Source organism: Panthera tigris, chromosome C1, assembly GCF_018350195.1.
Source record: "Panthera tigris isolate Pti1 chromosome C1, P.tigris_Pti1_mat1.1, whole genome shotgun sequence".
Classification (NCBI taxonomy): domain Eukaryota; kingdom Metazoa; phylum Chordata; class Mammalia; order Carnivora; family Felidae; genus Panthera; species Panthera tigris.
In genome coordinates, this window is record NC_056667.1 from 212,806,126 (window position 1) to 212,825,573 (window position 19,448).

General features: G+C 53.3%; 1 protein-coding gene across 1 annotated transcript in view; it reads right to left on the reverse strand.

The window, feature by feature from the left end:
* NGEF (neuronal guanine nucleotide exchange factor) overlaps window positions 1–19,448 on the reverse strand; it is a 37,268-nt gene that overhangs the window by 3,261 nt on the left and 14,559 nt on the right. The window contains exons 4-9 of the mRNA XM_042995667.1: window positions 8,869–9,029; window positions 7,443–7,595; window positions 5,907–6,036; window positions 3,521–3,595; window positions 1,380–1,469; window positions 145–308 (exon numbers count right to left, since the gene is read on the reverse strand). Of these exons, the coding sequence (XP_042851601.1) occupies window positions 145–308; window positions 1,380–1,469; window positions 3,521–3,595; window positions 5,907–6,036; window positions 7,443–7,595; window positions 8,869–9,029 (773 nt within the window). The remainder of the gene's footprint in view (window positions 1–144; window positions 309–1,379; window positions 1,470–3,520; window positions 3,596–5,906; window positions 6,037–7,442; window positions 7,596–8,868; window positions 9,030–19,448) is intronic.

Below are 19,448 nucleotides of genomic sequence, written 5' to 3' on the forward strand. Positions count from 1 at the left end.
CCTCATTCTGGAAGCCCCGGACTTCAACACGGGTCCCTCTCACCCCGAGACTTCCTCCTCCCACCGCCCCGCCGCGGCCCCCAGGCCAGTTAAGCCTCATCCTCGCTGCTCCTGCTCCGCAGAGGCAGCAACCTCACTGCTTACCCAGGAATCTGCCGGCAGATCACCAGCAGGTCGTTGAAGAGGAAGAGGTAAATTTCCCGGAAGAGTTTCTTGGTCCGCAGGGTTCGGGATGTCTTGGGGCCCGCCATCTGCCGCAGCTCGCCCTGCTTCAGCAGCCAGCGGGAGTGGGAGATGATGGGCACCGACTGGGTGGGTGGGGGGTAGCGTCAGAACAGCTGTGCCCCCCCACCCCGCCCTGTACTCCCCAGGGGCCCCCTGGGCCTCGCTGGAGTCCTAACCCGAGGGACAGCTTGGGGGCGCTGCACTGGGGGGTTGACGGAAAGGAGCAGTCCTGGGCAAATGTAGGAAGGGCAGCGTGTGTGTGTGTGTGTGTGTGTGTGTGTGTATGTGTGTGCACGTGCACAAGGGTGCACGCTCCCATGGACACGTATGTGGCTGTGTATGTGTATCTGTGCCTGTGTGTAGCTGTGCATTTGTCTGTTGTGCATGTGTCTGTGTGTGCTTGTGTGTATATGTGCTTGTGTCTATGGGGACTTGTGTCTGTACCTGTGTGTGTGTACATGTGGGCACCTGTGTGAGGGTCGTCGTTCCCTACCAGGCTCAGCCCGTGTGATGCGGAATCAGAAGGGGAGCCAAGGTCACAGGGGAGAGGAGAACTGGGTCCCGTGGGGCAAGGAGGCCAGGTCTGCAGGTCCCCACTGCATGGCTCGGGGACGGGTTCCGGCGGTGGTCGGCCTAGCAGGTGGAGATATGGCAGGAGCCCAGAAGGCCACGTCTGCGTCCTCACCTGGGGCTCACCTCCTAAACATGGCATGACCTCAGGGACCCTCAGTGTGTGCTCATGTGACCACGTCACCAGAAACCCGGGCCCCTGGGACCCTTAGGGCACACTAATGGCTGAAGCTTTACGTAAAGTTGGGGGAGGTTGGTAACTGCTGTCAGATTTTCAGTTTCCCCCGATTTAAGAATCCTTGGAATGGTCCCTGTCACGTGCTTCATGTCAACTAACTGCTCCGGGTCACACAGACAAGAAATGAGAGCAGGTGGCTCCAGGGTCCTTGCACGCCATCTCTCAGAAGGTAAGCGCAGGCCAATGTGATGGCCTGGTCACAGGGGGCTCTTAGGGCCAGCTAGGGGTGTCAAGAGACCTCAGTGAAGGTGACACCGAACTGAGACCCAAGGGTGGCCAATCACTGAGTTCGACCAGGCCAGCCCGGCCCGGCTGGGTGGGGACACACGGACGGGCACAGGTTCACCTTGATCTTAAACTCCATCTTCTTCTGAATGCTGATCATCTGCTCCGTGCGGCTCATTTTCCTGACACCCTCGTTGCATGCTTTTACCACCTGGCAGAAGAAGGGGGACACGTGAGGCCACCTGCAGCCAGCTGCTCCCCCGCCACTGCCTTTGGCCCGCTCAGGCCCCCGAGGGTGAGCACACGCTGCCTGCAGCGGAGACTGGCTGGCCAGCACCTCCTGCAGCAAAGGCCAGCGGGAAAGCCCGTCAGGCTGTGGCTGTGGCTGCGGCTCTCGGTTCTGGGGGAGAAAGTTAGCGTCTTGGCCCTGCTAGAAAGGACACTCCAGAGCATAAAATGATAAATAAAATGATGCCTGACCTGTCATGTCACCTAAGAAAACAAAACAGCAAGGTGCCCATTCTCATCTGCCAGACTGGAAAAGTTAGACTGGTCACCTCCGGGTTCGCCAGGGTGTGGGGAGACGGGATCTGTCACACACTGTGGGACGGGGTGGGGGGAGGGGGTGCAGATTCCCCCCACCTTCCTGGGAGGCCACCCAGATACCAAGAAGCCTAACAAAACCACACTTCCTGGGATTTCCAGGGACTCAGTCTGCAGAAACAGTATTCCACGATGGATCGCTGGTGTTTAGAATGGAGCCTGGCATCCAGCACGCTCCCAGTATGTGCCCACAACGTTCCCTGCGCTGTTGTTTCAAACGAGAAAAACTGTCGTCAACCTAAATGTCCACTGACTGGGACTGATTAACATTTATATGCACCTCACCCTGTACCACGAAATCGTTAAAAATGGCAATAACTTTACATGCGCTAAAACGGAGAGCAAAGGAAGCCAGCTTCGAAACCACAATCCCTGTTTTGCAAAAATTAGTTGTGTGTGCAGGTGTCTGTTTGCAAGGGCAAGAGCCCACATGTCAGCTGGGACGTGTGGGACACCTGGTGACCTTACCACCTTCTGTGTGCTCATGAGCACTTGCTGAATTTTTTTTTGTATCGAACATCATTTTTACACATTAGAAACAAAACCCACCTTTATAAAGAAAAGGTAAACCACGAGAAGCAAGTATGGCTTTTGTTAGAAGGGAAAGGAGATGGTAGCAGAGACCTTTAGAAACAGAGAGCGCTGTCCTGGCTCCCGGCATGCGGGACCCCTCCCAGGCTGAGGCGGTCACTGGACTCACCTTAGGTGGCCCAGTGGGTCCCAGGACGAACCCCCGACCCAATCAGGTGCGGGAGTTCCAGGGGAGGGCAGAGGGCCCTGAAAGATGCCGCCCGGGGCACTGACCCTCCCTGACCAGCCTGCCAGGTGGCCAACCGGTAAGGGACAAAAGGAGCGGCCGGGAGAGGACCACTGTGAAATGGAGCCCTTGGGGCCCCAAGTGGCTTAGAACTGTCATCAGGTGCCCACGGAGGCCAGTCCTTTTACTTGTCCCAGAGCTGCTGCCTCTGGGACAAGAAATGGAAAGGACCACACGCTAGGCTCTTGTCCACTACAGTCGCTGGCACGACAGAGTGGCCCCCGTGCCGCTTCCAAGAGCTGGCCTGCAGCTCCAGCAACACCAGGAGCCGAGCACACGAGCCAGCGCCGGGAGAGGGAAGGGAGGACCCGCGTGACCCGAGCGCTGGAGAACGGACATCGTGTGTCACTCCTCCGGCACAGCCCCGACTCTGCTGGCCACCCCAGGAGGAGCCGCTTCTCCGAGGACGAGGAATGGACGTGCTCTCCTCCCTCTCGGGCAGGAACAGCCCAGGACTCGGCAGGGCCAGTGAGTCGTCTCGCAGACATAGGAGGGAGGGGAGCAGCGTGGGGAGAGGGAGAGGCGGGGGGGAGAAGGCACAGGGCAGAGCTATGTCGGGGCACAAGAAGAGCCAGACCCAGCCTCCTCGCCTGTCACGGGAGGGAAGACCCCGGAGACAGGCAAAGACAAGCGTGGGGCTTGAACCCGGGACCCCGAGATCAAGAGTCGGGTGCTCTACCTGCCCGAGCCAGCCAGGTGCCCCTCAAAGACTTTCTTTCGATACTAAAATGAACTTGCAGTTTCCAAAGACCCACCAACATAGGAGGAAGCAGGGCCAGAAGGTGGGTGTCCAGACAAGGACAACGGTTTGTTGGGAGAGAGAAAGAGAAAGCGGGACTCACCATCTCCAGTTCTTTGTGGGCGTCCAGGGCAGTGCACTCACGCTCAGATCTCTCTTCCACTCTCTTCAGAATGTTCTGAGCACGGGAAAATCTGCATTAATACGACCACCTGTGGCCTTTCCTCCCCTCCCCGCCCCCACGAGCAGCAGCACATCGAAGAGCCCGACTGGCAGGAGAACCTATGACCGGGCCCAGGACCGGGCATCCCGAATCCTGACCACGGCTGGCCCAGGACCGGGCATCCCCACCCACAGCCGGGCCCAGCTCTAAAATGATGACCCCAAGGCAGTCTCCCGAGAGGATTAACTATGGAGGCCAGGCTACATCCCAGGATCCCGTGGGGCTCACCAGGAGACCACAGCAAAGCAGGTGACCCCACGCTGGCGGGCTGGACCCAGCATTGGGGGGAGAGGCATGCTCGGGATGGCCCTGTCCCCGTGGGAGCCCTAGGCTCACGGTGGGCACCGGGGAGGGAGCCCTAGGCTCACAGTGGGCACCGGGGAGGGAGCCCTAGGCTCACGGTGGGCACCGGGGCCTTCCCCACCCTTTCCCCTGCGATCAAGTCGCAAGAACCCCGAGGCTTTGTTAACTGTTCTTATTGATGAAAACGTCTCTTTTCCAACTGTTTGATTTTCTTGAGTTAACGTCTTGCTTACTTTCCCTCTGCCTTGAGCGTGCTTCCTGGGAACGCTTCCCTGACGGCTCCACCGGCCATCCCCTGGCCCCTCTGCTTCCTCGAGACCACAGCAAGATGGGTCTTGATCTTAGTTTTGTTGGTTTTCATCGTACAAAAATTAGTTTTTTTATATATCCACACATGCTCTTTTCCTACAAAATCTCTTTTATTTCCTATAAAATTTCTTAAAAATTTCTCCGTTTTTCTGTTTCAGTTTTTCCAAGTGAAAAAAAAAATTCACACGTAGCCCCCCCCCCCCCCCCCACTGGTGTCCTGTGACTTAGGCTTGCACTCCTTCTCTGCCAGAGCTCTCTCCTGCCATCCTGGGGGCGCAGGGGGCACCTCCTCTGACACCCCATCTCGGTGGTCCTGGGCCTTGAGCCCTGGTCCCCCTCCCCCCGCCGAGGGCTGTGACCTCCCCGCCTTACTACTGCCACCGTGGAGCTAGCCAGCTGCCCCAGGTCTTTGGCCTCCTGTCTGCCTGTCTCCCCTAACTGTGGCTCCTGGGTCATCGTCTCAGCCCGTGCCCCTAGAGCCACGGCCGGATCCACACCATCCCCTCCGTGTGACTGGTGGACTCCCAGCAGCCCAGGAGCGTGTGCCAGGCACAGCACGTCTCTGCCCTGCTGGAGACCCCCTTTCAGGAAGTGTCACCCCCTCCCGGCAGCCCTCCTGGTCTTCCTTCCTCACCACTGTTCCTTCTTGGCCACTGTGTCCCACAGCCGGGCCTCGGGACCCCTTTCTCTCCTTCCTGGCCAGCCTCCTTTCACTAAATGCCACCTCGATGCCCACAGGCCCTGCTCAGACTTCTCCCTAACTCTGAACTTGGAGATTTGACTGCTCAGTCACCACAAGCTCAGCTAGTCCACACTGAGTCCCGCTGTCTTCCCACCGGCTCCCGGCCTCGGGGCAGACTGCGCCATCACGCCCACTGCTCAAGCCCACACTCTCTTCCCTCTGACCCGAAGCAGCAAGTAGACGTCTCAGTTCATCTCAATTCGGGTTTCCCTCCAACATCTCCCCTCTCCCCTCCCCCACCTCTCCCCCAGGCTAAGCTTCTTTCTCCAGTGGCTTCCTAACCCCTTCTCCCATTTCCCTCCTGCTCTCCTGCCCATCACTCTGCACGGGCAGCCTGTGTGCTCTCGCAGAAGGCAGTTAGATCAGGGGACTCCCCGACATGCTGAAGAATGACCCCAGCGTCTTACCTGGTCCCTTAGGGCCCCAACTGGCCTCTCTCCCCATCTCTGCACTCACTCCCGTCAAGTTCCCTCAGTTCACCACTGGCCTTCCTGGCTGTGAACTCGGCCACCCCAGGGCCTTTGTGCAAGCAGTTCCTTGGCACCTGAATGGCTCCTCCCTGTCGGCCAAGTCTCGGCTCAAATGCCACTCGTCTGAGAGTCTTTCTTGACCCCCTGAACTGGCACTGACCAGGCGGTCACCCCCTATCGTGTCACCCTATTTCACCGTCCTTCCAGCCGCGACCACTTCCCAGTTGTGCGGGCTTGTCTGTCTCTCCCCCAGATTGTGGGGACAGGGGAACAGGGGCTGAGTCCCCACTGCTCAGCACGCAGTAGGAGCTTCACGAGGATTTGCGGAACAAGTGAACTTCCCAGAAAGCTAGCAGGGACCTGGGATGACCCCAGGAAGCCCTCTGCAGCCGGAGAAGCCTGGGCAAGTCCAGTCCGCGTGCCGGGTCGGGGAGGCCGGTACCTGCACCAACAGCTTGAGGCGCGTGATCCTCTGGAAAGGCAGGATGAGGAAGGAGGACAAGGGCAGCCCCCTGCACTTGGGGTCCAGCTCCAGCTGCGCAATCAGCTCCCGAAAGGCCGCCTTCTCCTGGCTGGGGACACAGACACGAGAGTCGGTCTCCGGCTCGCAGGAGGCGTGAATCAGAAGAGCACGGGGGGCCTCGTGGGAGCCAGACGGCCCACGGGCACAGGATACGTGTTGATGTCTTTCCTTCTTTCCTTTTCGTGGAAAAGAAACTGTTCGTGTACAAGTCAAATAACAACAGGGGCTTCACGTGCCTGGCCCCTGAAAACTTAGCAAAGTGTGCTGTGTGTGGGAAGGCAAGGATTCCTCGTGTGGCCAAGTCTGTGACTCAGACGCACAAGTTGGTGGTTTACCCTGCAGGGAACCGTGGCGAGGTGAACCCACGTAGTGACGGGGACAGCGGCGGGCTGGGGGCGGCTGCCAGAGGAAAGCTGTGCTGTACCTGCCAGCAGAGATGGCCTGTGTGCAGGTGGCTCAGCGGGGGGGTGGGGGGGTGGGAGGGGCGACAAGGGTTCCGGGGACCTGCAGGGCCGCTCTGCCTCTATCTCAGGTACACGGGGTGCACACCAGCACACCCTCAACACGGCAACGCCTACGTCCTGTTCCCCTGTATGCTCGTCTCCCCCAGATTTGTCCTCAAAACGGGCATCCTGATTCCCTCAAGTCCCAATTTTCAACCCCCAAATGTAAGACCTCCAAACCCCCGAATGCTCAAGTTTTAAAACATCCACAGTTAGCCACAAGGCTTGACAGCAAGGCCCAGGGCAGCGTAACGTTCGGATGTTACTTCTCAGAGAGACCTTCCGTGCTCCTGAGTCCAGGTAGGGACACATCACTGGTGACGGTCACTGACACGTGGCGCAGAAGTGTGGACACTTCAGAAGAGGCTAGTTGACTGAGAAGTTATCTCATCAATGGAAACCCCAGGCGAGTTTACAAGGGCGCAGATCAGGGACGCCTGAGGGGCTCAGCCGGTTAAGCATCTGACTTCAGCTCAGGTCACGATCTCACAGTTCATGAGTTCGAGTCCCGCATCGGGTGAGCTCGTGCCCTACTTGTCTCCCATTCTCTCTGCCCCTTGCTAACTTGTGACCTCTCTCTCTCAAAAAAAGAAAAAAAAAATTAAAAAAAAAAATGGGGCAGATTAGTAATGAACTCACCACCAAAGACTTCCTCCTGCCCCGTCCTTGCCTTTGTCTCTGGTTCAAACCATTTTCCTGACCTCTTGGGCCCCAAGGGGGCCTCTGGGCCTCAGACCCTCTTCTCTAAACCTCACAGAACTCAGCCCAGCCGTTGTGGACACAGGCCCAGCGGGTGCCACGGCTGACTGTCTTGGGGTCGACATTTCTCTAGTGACCCCGGAACCCCCGACACGTGCCAGGCTTGGGCACCATCCCGGGAAAGCAGAGGTGCAAGGACTGAGCGCGGTGGCACCACGGGAGGAGCCACGGCCCCACTGCCGGGCGCACTCACAGCAGCTGCTTGTAGGTCCTCTCCTGGTAGGTCTGGTTGCTGACGTAGGTGATGTAGACTGAGAAGTGGTTGGCCGCGTAATGGTACACGATGTCGCACACGTCCGAGATGACGATGTTCTCCTCCATCCGGCGCTCCAGCTCCAGGAGAAACCTGCAGGGGGGCGGTGGCTGGGGTTAAGGGCGCCTGGATGGCGACACTCAGGACACGTCTCCACCACCGGGCCTGGCTCTGACAAACCAACAAACGCGACGGGCCGCGATCCCTGCGCCGACGGCATGTTCGGCCACGTCGAGGAATTCTACGTTCAGTGTTTTTAGGTGCGTAACAGCACTAGGGCTATTTTTTAAAGAGACAGCAAGAGACTTTATGTTTTGCATACATACTGATGTGTTCACGGATGAGGTGACCACAGGGATTTGCTTCGGAAGGATCCTGTGGGTGGTGGGAAGGCGTGGGGTGGGGACGCAGGCAAACCTAGATGCTGGGCTAGGGATGGGCTCGTTATACTGGTGTCTCTACTTCTGCATGATTGGAATTTTCCACGGTAAAACGGAAGTCAGTACATATGTAAAAAGACACCCCTTTCCCAACGGGGTCAGGGGGCAAAGGCCAAGAAGTCTCTCGGCAACCATGTGCCCAAGCCCACTGGGTGGGGCTGCCCCCGGGAGGTGGGTGTCAGTGCGGAGGGGGGACCCACCCAGGGGCGCACAGGGGGCCAGCAGCGCCCGGGGCGCCCCAGGGGTTGGAGGAGCCCCTCCTGCCACACCTTAGCTTCACGTCTGAACGTGCACGGCTGGATCAGCTCATCCAGAAGCCGAGTTTTGCGCTTTGGGCTGCAGGCTCCGTGGCCTCCAGGGAAAATGGTCACTGGATCCTCTACCCCAATGGTACGACTGGCATGCTTTTCTTTTTTGCAAGAACCAATTAGTGGTTGTTTATTCCTCCTCCAGTAAAGTTCCTCCCACCCTTCAAATAGGCAAAACGTAAGCACAGTTCCAAAAATTACTGGAAATGCCATCTAACTGGGGAGAGAAAGCCTAAGTCCAGGGCCAGGCTCTGCGCTGGCCCTCAGAGGGCCCCGGGGCCCCGCGAGCCAGGGTTTCCGGAGTCAGGATGAAGAGCAGCTCACACGGACACCCCGGACCTGGTCAGGACACCCGGCGCAGACCTGCCTGACTGTGGGGGCTCATGGACACTTGTGCTGACGGGAAGGAGCCCGCAGCCCCGTTCAGGGGGACGTGACCTGCCGTGGCACCGTTCAGGTGGCAGAGGGCTGGGTTTACGTATTCATTTATATCTTACTATAGGTCATCCCAAACACACACAAGCAGAGAAGCCAGGGCACCACAGGTTTCAGCTGGGCCCTGGCTGAGGAGAAGGTTCCGGAAGCCAGGCCCCACAAGGACCCGAGCCGGTGGCTCACCGCTCACTGACGGCCATGACGTCCAGGACGTTGGAGAAGAGGATGTGCGCCTCAGACGGGTGCAGGGTCTTCTTCAGACGCTCATTCTCCATGAAGTGAGACACGAGCAGGCTCAGGCTTTTGTAGTACGAGGCCTCGGAAGTGACCAGCTCGAACATGGCCTGCGTCGGGGCAAACACGGAGGAGGAGAGCCGGTGGTCACGTCCCGGGCCTCACCTCGCAGGAGGGCGTCTACCCCGCTCCCAGCGAGACGCAGGCCTGTGTGCACGAGGCCGCAGGGAGCAAGGACTTCCGCACGCCGACGGCCAGCGCGCCTCTGCCTAAAAGACAGACACCACGCGCTCCTGGCTCGTGACACTGAAGCCGGAGACCGCCTGACGCCCGAAACACAGAGCACGCGCGAACCCAAGAGGTCAGCCGTGCCCCGAAGCCCCAGCAGCCGCGACGGGTGGCTCGCACGGTCTCCAGGTGCCGAATGGATGTGAAAATCGGTACAGAGGGACGCCCACCTTGACACGCCCCCGAGGACGGCTGGAAGGCCACAACTGCCAACCACAGGTATCAACAGGGGGTGCAACGTTTACCTGTATCTTTTCACCCTTTAACTTGTCTGAAAACTGAAAAGTGAGCATCTATTATTTCCTTCGTGGCTTAATTTTAAAATGTAATCGATAAAGCAATTTTCATTTTGAAAAAGAGAAAGAAATCCAGAATCTAATGAACTTTTGGGAGGCACCCCTATTCTGTACCGTGACTGTCACCTGATCACCGAGCCCGCGCACACAACAACAGAGTCCAAGGGCCATCCTCCGCGGCGTGGGGCTTCTGTGCGGCGAGGGCGCTCGGATGTCAGCTCACCTTCCTCCCCTGCTCACAAGCAAAGCACCCACCTTCCTGAGACCGCCCTGGGGTCATCCTCACCTTCCGCGGTTCCCTGACCGAGGACGGGCTCAGGTTCCACAATAGCTGCCCAGAGGGACCGAGTAGTGGGGTCCCCGCTCCCGAACTGTGTTCACATTCTAAGCTCTGGCAACCTATGAATGTGAACTTGTTTGAGAAAAAAATCCTTTGCAGATGCAAGTTAAGGATATTAAGGACACAGAGGTGCCTGGGTGGCTCAGTTGGTTAAGCGTCCGGCTTCGGCTCCCAGTTTATGAGTTCGAGCCCCACGTCGGGCTCTATGCTGACAGCTCGGAGCCTGGAGCCCGCTTCGGATTCTGTGACTCCCTCTCTCTCTCTCTGCCCCTCCCCCGCTCACATTCTGTGTCTCTCTCTCAAATAAATGTTAAAAAAATTTTTTTTTAAAACAAGGATGTCAAGGATATCACCCTGGGCTGAGAGCCTAAACCCAATGGCGGGTCTCTTTATAAGAGAGATATTTGACACAAGAGGGACAGGGGACACAGAGACAAAGCAGGGACGTGAAGCCAAGGCAGGGATGGGGTGACGCAGCAGCCAGTAGGGGCAGACGGATTCCTGGAGTCCGCAGAGGCAGCGAGGCCCGAGGACACCGTGAGTTCAGGTTTCCGGTCCCCACAGCCGGGTGCGAACAAACCCTGACAAGCCACCTAGTCAGTGCTAATTTCTTGTAACAGCCCAGGAAGCTATCACAGGTGCACAGAGGAGGGACGGGGAGCAGGAGAGGGATGAGCAGGAGAGGTCAGTGCCCCGGGCACCCCACATCTCACCGTAGCCTCCCCTCCGTCCAGAACCCTGGTCCGGGGCCGGAGGCTCTGGCTGTGAAAGCTGGAGCTCCAGGGCTCGGGAAGGACAGGTGGAAGGAGACAGGGAGGGACCGGCGTTGGTTCCAAATCCTCCCGGGTCCCCTGGGAAAGGGCACCCAGAAGCTGCCGTGTCTCCAAAAGGAACCAGCAGACGCAGGGGCGGGGTGATGCCCCCACAGTTACCGCTGGACGGCTGAGGAGCTGAGACTCAACCCCGGGGTCTTCCGAGCGCCGGGCTCCCCCTCTACGCCGCCGCAGGCAGAGCAGGGGGCAAAATAAGCAACGTGTTTGTGATCTGGGGGACACTCAATGGCATAAACCTGCCCAGCGACAGTGAGAAAGCTCACAGCGAAGCCCCTCAGGGGACACCCGCCCATCAGAGCCTGGGCCACCGCAGAAGAGAGCCCACCTGGTGCCCCAGTGCCTGCAGCTGACAGGAGACAAGCTGGTGGCCTCTCTGGGATCATCCCTGAGTCCCGGCGGCCTGGTCTCCTTAGAGGACGGAGCCACAGAAAGCACAACCCACCAGCCTCGCCGGCGGCCCCAGCACTGAGTGACTCCGTCAACGGCCACCCAGGCCCCGCTAACAAGGGCGCCATCAGGACGACGGGGAGCTTCTCTCTCAGGGGTGAAGTCAAACCACTTTCCTGCTGCTAAATTTAAGTTTCCTAAGAAAACGTCAAGCCATCGCAGCTTGCGAGTTCTAAGCAAATATGACTAACTCCCCACCCCCCCACCCCCACCCCCAACTGACACAGGAGTGTTGCAGACAGGGAAGAAACGCCGGCCCTCACAGCACTGTGAGCACGTAAGCCATGGACCCTTTGGTTCAGACCCCACGGTCCCGGCTCCGAGTCCCACGACGTGCCTGCCAGAGGGGGTGACGGCCACCTCGTTCTGCTCAAGGCCGGGCTCTGCGCTCCGATGCTCAGCCCCCGTGCACCCCACACACCCCGAAGATGAGCCGGAGGCCCGAGGGCCCGAGACCACCCTGGCCGCTCGGGTGAGCTGTCCACGCACGGCCACACGCTCCCTGTCTCCTCTGCGGGTGTGGCCGAAGCCAGGGAAAGGAAAGGGGCGGCCAGGCCCTTCCATCAGAGGCAGAGTCCTTCCGTGCCAGCGAGGCCACTCCGGGTAGACACGCTTCCACACCCTGTCAGACCGGTGCCCCGTGAGCCGGCTGGAAGCACAAAGCTTCCCTCACTTCTGCCGCTGGCACCGTAAGTCACAGCCCACAGGCATTAAGCTGGACAGAAGTGGTTCCCAAAAGGCCCCGAGGAAGGAAGAAGCCCTTCCGAGTGTCTCTTTCTTCCAAGGATAAGGACGAAGTCAGATTCCAGAGCCCACGCCTCCACCCAGTGGAGTGAGGTCCGGTCCACGTGGGAAGCTCAAGGAGGGACGAGACTGAGCAAGTTCCCAGGGCCTCGGCCGTCGCATGGCGTGGCGACAACTACCTCGTGGTGTTGCTACGGGCCTGGGCGTCACGTATGAAATTCGAGCTCACCTGCAGCCTCCGGGGGCCCTGGTGCGCCCCCCACACCACCGGCAAAAGCCCACCCATCACCAGCCCCAATTGTGGTTTCCCCAGGCGACCTGGTTAATAAGGTAATTTGTGAAAAAGTTTACACTAAAGTAGGTGCAAACATAAAAACCTCCATTCTTGAAAAGATGTGCAGCCTCACTCACAGTAAGAGAAATGCAAATCAAAACCACGACGAGGTATCATTTATGGTCCAGCACCGTGGTCAAGACAAAACGACTAGATGACGTAGACCGGTGATGCCGAAACAGGACCCGCCCACCTGAGCGTGAAGGCCTTTGGGCAATATCTTCCCAAAACTTACAAAACAGGTAACGTTTAACTCAATGGTTCCACCTGGCAATTCCCACAGCAACCCACTGTGTGGCTCTCAGTCTTAAATAACGCAGCGCCGAATGTCCTCGATCCACAACGTTTCTAATGGCAAATGTCCACTGATGGGGGACGGGTAAAATAAATTATAGAACATCATAAACACTGGAGGCCCATAAAGCTAACAACAGGAACAAAAAGAATGGGGTGCTCCATTTGGGCTGATATAGAAAGACTTTCAAAACATTTTGCCACGTTAAAAAAACAACTACAGGGGCGCCTGGGTGGCTCAGTCGGTTAAGCGGCCAACTTCAACTCAGGTCACTATCTCGCGGTCCGTGAGTTCGAGCCCCGCGTCGGGCTCTGTGCTGACAGCTCAGAGCCTGGAGCCTGTTTCAGATTCTGTGTCTCCCTCTCGCTGACCCTCCCCTGTTCATGCTCTGTCTCTCTCTGTCTCAAAAATAAATAAAACGTTAAAAAAAAATTAAAAAAAAATAAAAATAAAAATGACAAATGCTAACTTGCTTTGTTAAAATAGTTCCAGGTATTTGTTATAAAACAGGAGATAACTGATGTTCTGTGTGGTGGCTATTGTCTGGCTTAGGCCACAGGGCAAAATTCCCTGCCCCGAAACCAACAAGAGACTAATCCACTGCATTGTTAAGGTTTTTCCTGAGGGGACGGATATGTGATTCAACGAGGGTTGGTGAGCAAAGTAACAATCACGATTTAATTTCTTGATAGAAGGATATCATATTAAAAACCCACAATTTCCTTCTAAAAGGGATAGTTTTCTTTTGGAAAAACGAAACCCAAACATTTAAGTTCTAAGTTGTGCAAACAGGAAAAAACCTCCCCAGCGTCACAGGCTGAGCAGACTCAGGTTGTGAGTGATACCAGAGCTGGACAGATGCCCCAGAAGGCCCACACAGGACGGCCACTGGGTCCCCTCCCTGCTTGTCCTGGGCTGGACGTAGCTGAAGTTCTGTCTGCACACGTTGGGGCTGTCCGGCTGCCAGTCAGCACCAGTCTGGGCAGGCGGTCCTCTGGGAGTGTATGTGTGACCCCGTTTCCCCGGAGATACTCAAAATATCATTCCCGCTTTTTTTCAGGCTGTGCACACCCAGCTCACCAAGACTGAGGACCGGGGCAACTCTGTCTTTTTCTATCTCTTTGCCGAGCCAGGTTACTGGCCCTCGCCGGGGACACAAGCCACACAAGCAGGAGTGACCACTCCCAGTGCATGCTGGGGACGGACGGCCCCTCCAGATTCTTCTGGCGGGTCAGGCCTGGTGACAGCCAAGTGCTGTCTGATGTTTCCTCCTGCTAGTGACTGTCCCCACTGCTCCCCAGTCCTGGTCCCTCCTGTTTGCTCCCTTTCAGGACAATTCTGTGTTCCACGGCTTTCCGGGGAAGCCCCTGCCCTCCCCCGTTGAACACCCTACCCTCTCTACAGCTGCCCCTCCTAACCTTGTCGTTTGAATGTACGACTGATTATTTTCTCAGACTGTTGTGTTCTCAAACAGGAGCTCCCAAACCTCTCCAAGGAGGACAGTGGGAACCAAGAGCTTCAGAATAAGTTTAAAAACCAAAAAACAAAACCAAGAAAATCCTACCCGACACCTAAGATGGGGTTTTCCAATTTCAGCTACCTACTTACTTAGAAAGGCAGGGAAACGCACAGTTTTACTCTTAAATCCTGACTCGATGACTGATTACGACTCGGGCCTGCCAAAAGGCCATCGTTCGGGGTATTTTCCGTGTGTGAACAGTAGTTCACTGCAACCTGCTGCTTGTGTAGCTTAAGGAGGAAAAGACGTTCCAACAACAGATGGAGCTGGCGGTACGAGTTGCCCGACTTGCTCTGATAAACGAGGAGCTCTGATGCAGAAGTCACCGATTTGGAACAAAAAATCTGAAGGTCTCCCTGTGGTGTCCCTTGCCACGTTTTAACAAAATAGAAACTCACATTCAGCTTTTTAAAATAAACGTGAAGGGCGCCTGGGTGGCTCAGTCGGGTAAGCGACCGACTTTGTCTCAGGTCATGATCTTGCAGTTTGTGAGTTCGAGCCCCGCTTTGGGCTCTGTGCTGACAGCTCAGAGCCTGGAACCTGCTTCGGATTCTGTGTCTCCTTCTCTCTCTGCCCCTCCCCTGTTCATGCTCTGTCTCTCTCTGTCTCAAAAATAAATAAAACGTTAAAAAAAAACTACTCATGCTCTGTGTCTGTCTCTCAGTCATAAAGAAACGTTAAAAAAATTTTTTTAATAAATATGAAAAGTCAGACCATAAAGACTCAGAGCAAGACACACAGAAGCCTGCGTGCCCGCGTTATTTGCTACTGCGCGGGACTATATTTACGGTGAGCTCATCCTAGTTGTTTACAGATCGGATCCATAGAAAATGACAAACATGAAATTTATTAAATATCTTTATTTCCTATGCCAATTCTACGGATGTCATGTTCCACCATGATTTTTTTTATTTAAAATATTTTTTTAATGTCTATTTATTTTGAGAGAGAGAGAGAGCAGGTGTGCAGCACAAGTGGGGGAGGGGCAGAGAGAGGGAGGGAGAGAGAGAATCCCAAGTAGGCTCCATGCCGAATGCAGGGCTCAGTCTCACAACCATGAGATCACAACCTGAGCTGCTATCAAGAGAGATGCTTAACAGACCGAGCCATCCAGGTGCCTATGTGGCCTTTTAAAATTTTCTAATGTGTCGTAAATTCTAGTTCATTCGTTTTTTTCCTTTTTTTAAATGTTTATTTTTGAAAGAGAGAGACAGAGCATGGGTGGAGGAGGGGCAGAGAGAGAGGGAGACACAGAATCCGAAGCAGACTCCAGGCTCTGAGCTGTCAGCACAGAGCCCGACGCGGGGCTCGAACTCGTGAACCACGAGATCATGACCTGAGCTGAAGTCAGATGCTTTACTGACTGAGCCACCCAGGCGCCCACGTTCATTCTTTTAAAACACGTTTTTTACATGTTTTGCCTTTGTACGCTGTCTTACTAGATAATTCCCCCATGATTGGGCATTTCGGGTTCTTACCCCCATTCTTCCCCTAATTTTTGCTGGAATGAACATCCTAATAAATATTTGTGCACGTTTCTGATTATTTTTCAAGATGAATTTCTAGGAATAGTAACACTAGACAGTGGACAAACATACTCTTGTAGGGGGTTGGTACAAATATTGGTCTACTCTCCCTATCAGCTGTGTTTGAGAGTACTCATTTAAAAATCTCCCTGACACCAGGTTTTAAATATATTTAAAAGCCTCTGCCATTTGCAAGGCCTGTGCTTCAATGCTGCTTTAATTTGGACCTTGTTGATTAAACCAGTGACGTTGATTTCTTTTTTTCCTCCTTTTTTAATCACTGGCCACTTGGCAGTTTTCCTGAGAATTGTTTTGTCCGTTTTCCTTTGGGATACTCATCTTTTTCTTATTGATAGAGCTTACTAATTGATTGAAGCCTGGGTTTTGCTGATACATACAACAACAACAACTAATTTTTGTATGTTTTTCTTAGAATCAGGCATTTCCCTCAACTGCCTTATCAGATCCAGGACTTTTGAATCCCTCAGGATTTTTATTTTTTATTTTTTAAATATTTATTTTTGAGAGAGCGCCAGCAGGGGAGGTGCAGAAACAGGGAGACAGAGGATATGAGGCACCCTTTGCACTGACAGGCTGACCGCAGTGAGCCCGACACGGGGCTCGAACTCATGAACTGCGAGATCATGAGCTGAGCCGAAGTCAGACACTCAACTGACTGAGCCACCTAGGCGCCCCCACCCCAAGATTTTTAAGTAGGCAGCCATCCTTCATTGGCAGGTAAGAGTGGCTTTGACTTTCCTTCTTTATTGCTTTTGATCTCTTATTTCTTTCCTTGTCACGTTGGCCTGGCTTGAACTTCCAGAACATCAGCGTTAGCAAGATTCATTGTCTTGCCTTTATTGCCTCCAACAAATCTTTGTTCAATGTGATCTTGGATATAGACTTAAGATATTCCTTATACATTTCAGACAGTATCCTGAGTTTTGTTTAGATGGAAATAAATGGACTACTTCCCTTTCCAACGTCTTTGAAGATCAGGACGTTCTTCTCCTCTGGCCTATTGACATGATTCATTTTGGCCCAAACTTGACACTATCTTTGTATTGATGCATATGTGCTCAATGTATGTTATTCTTTTAATGTAGCCCCAGGTTTGATTTTCTTGTGTTTTAGGTAAATTTTTGCCTTAATTCACAGTGAGACAGATCTAGGTTTTATTTTGGGGGGGGGGGGGAGTGTGGGAAAGAGTGCTGATTTTGTTGGGCTGAACAGAAGGAGGACATTCAACCTTTTTTTAATTTTAGTTTTTAAATTAATATGCAGTAAAATTGACTGTTTTGGGGGTGCGCAGTTCTGTGAATTTTAACACAAGTATAGATACTTATAACCAATATTGCAACCAGGGCGCACAAGGGTTTTATCAAAGGGCCCCTGTGCTATCCTGCTCTAGTCACACCGTCCCCAACCCTCACCCCTGGCAATCATCCATCTGGTCTCTGGCACTGTAACTGTTGTTCTCAGAATGTCCTACACATGGAATCTTTAGTGTGGAAACTTTCTGGTTTCTTTTGCTCAGCCAGATGCCTCTGAAATTCATCTAGGCCGTGCGTATCAATAGATCTTGTTTTTAGCACAGAGCAGCACGCCATTGTACGCACCTGTATCCATATCCAACGGATAGGTATCCGTATCTGTTAAAGGATATTTGGGTTGTTCCAAGTCTTGGGCAATTATGAATAGAGATACTATAAACCTTCCTGTGCAGGCTTTTGCGTAAATGTGAGTTTTTTATGTATGTATCTAGAGTTTTTTATGTGTCTAGAGCAATGGTTCTCAACGAGGAAGTATTTTTGCTCCCCAGGGTACTGAACGTACCTAGATCGAGACACACTTGTGGTTGTCACAACTGGGGGTAGAAACGTGTTACAATGCACAGGAGAGCTCCCCCCAACCCCCAACAAAGAATGATCCAGCCCCAAATGTCACAATGTTGCTCTTGAGACACTGGTCTAGGTAGACACCTACGATTGGGACTGCTGGGCTCTACGCTGTCTGTTTCACTTACAAGAGCCCTGAGTTAGGCTCTGTGTTGAGTATGGCACCTGCTTCAGATTCTCCCTCTCTCTCTGCCCCCTCCCCCACTTGTGCTCTTTCTCTCTAAAACAAAACACAAAACAAAATAAAAAGAAACCACTCACTCTTCTCCAGAGCAGCCAGACCATTTTGCAATCCTACCAGCGATGTACATGAATTCTAGTTCTCCCACATCCACACCAGCACTTGGTGTGGTATTTTTTTTTTTTAGCTAGTGTGTATCATTATTAGGTTTTTTTAATGTTTATTTTTAAGAGAGAGAGCATGAGTGAGAGGGACATAGAGACAGGGGGTGACAAAATCCAAAGTGGGCTCCAAGCTGACAGCAGACAGCCTAATGCAGGGCTCGAACTCACGAACCATGAGATCATGACCTGAGCCGAAGTCAGACACTTAACCGACTGAGCCACCCAGGCAGCCCTATTATTATTAGTTTTAAGAGGGTTTTCCTTTGTGGATTTCTTAGAATTTTCTATGTAGACAATCATCATATCACCTGTGAACAGGGATAGGGACAGTTTGTTTCTAACTTCCCTGCAGACTTTCTCTTTGACTCAGGGACACGTGCTGCTTGACTTCTGTGTTTGGAGATTTTTCTGTTACCTTCATGTGATTTTTATTTTTATTCTATTATAATCAGAGAACATACTTTGTATGATCTGAATTATTTTATTTATTTTACTTTCTAGAATTTATTTATTTTTTATCATTTATATCCAAGTTAGTTAGCACATGGTGCAACAATGATTTCAGGAGTCGATTCCTTAAACCCCTTACCCATTTAGCCCATCTCCCCTCCCACAACTCCTCCAGCAACCCTCTGTTTGTTCTCTATATTTAGGAGTCTCATGTTTTGTCACCCTCCCTGTTTTTGTATGATTTTTGCTTCCCTTCCCTTATGTTCATCTGTTTTGTCTCTCTTTTTTTTAATTTTATTTTTTAACGTTTATTTATTTTTGAGACAGAGAGAGAGCATGAACGGGTGAGGGTCAGAGAGAGGGAGACACAGAATCTGAAACAGGCTCTGAGCTGTCAGCACAGAGCCCGATGCGGGGCTCGAACTCATGGACCGCGAGATCATGACCTGAGCCGAAGTCGGCCGCTTAACCGACTGAGCCACCCAGGCGCCCCTCTGTTTTGTCTCTTAAAGTCCTCATATGAGTGAAGTCATATGATTTTTGTCTTTCTCTAATTTCGCTTAGCATAATACCCTCTAGTTCCATCCATGTAGTTGCCAATGGCAAGATTTCATTCTTTTTGATTGCCGAGTAATACTCCATTGTATATATGAACCACATCTTCTTTATCCATTCAACCATCAATGGACATTTGGGCTCTTTCCATACTTTGGCTATTGTTGATAGTGCTGCTATAAACATTGGGGTGCAGGTGCCCCTTTAAAACAGCATCCCTGTATCCCTTGGATAGATACCTAGTAATGCAATTGCTGGGTCATAGGGTAGTTCTATTTTTAATTTTTTGAGGAACCCCAATACTGTTTTCCCGAGTGGCTGCACCAGCTTGCATTCCCCCCAGCAGTGCAAAAGAGATCCTCTTTCTCCACATCCTCTCCAACATCTGTTGTTGCCTGAGTTGTTAATGTTAGCCATCCTGACAGGTGTGAGGTGGTATCTCATTGTGGTTTTGATTTGTATTTCCCTGATGATGAGTGATGTTGAGCATCTTTTCATGTGTCAGTTGGCCACCCTGTCTTCTTTGGTGAAGTGTCTATTCATGTCTTTTGCCCCTTTCTTCACTGGATTATTTGTTTTTTGGGTGTTGAGTTTGATAAGCTCTGTATAGATGGACACTAACCCTTTATCTGATATGTCGTTTGCAAATATCTTCTCCC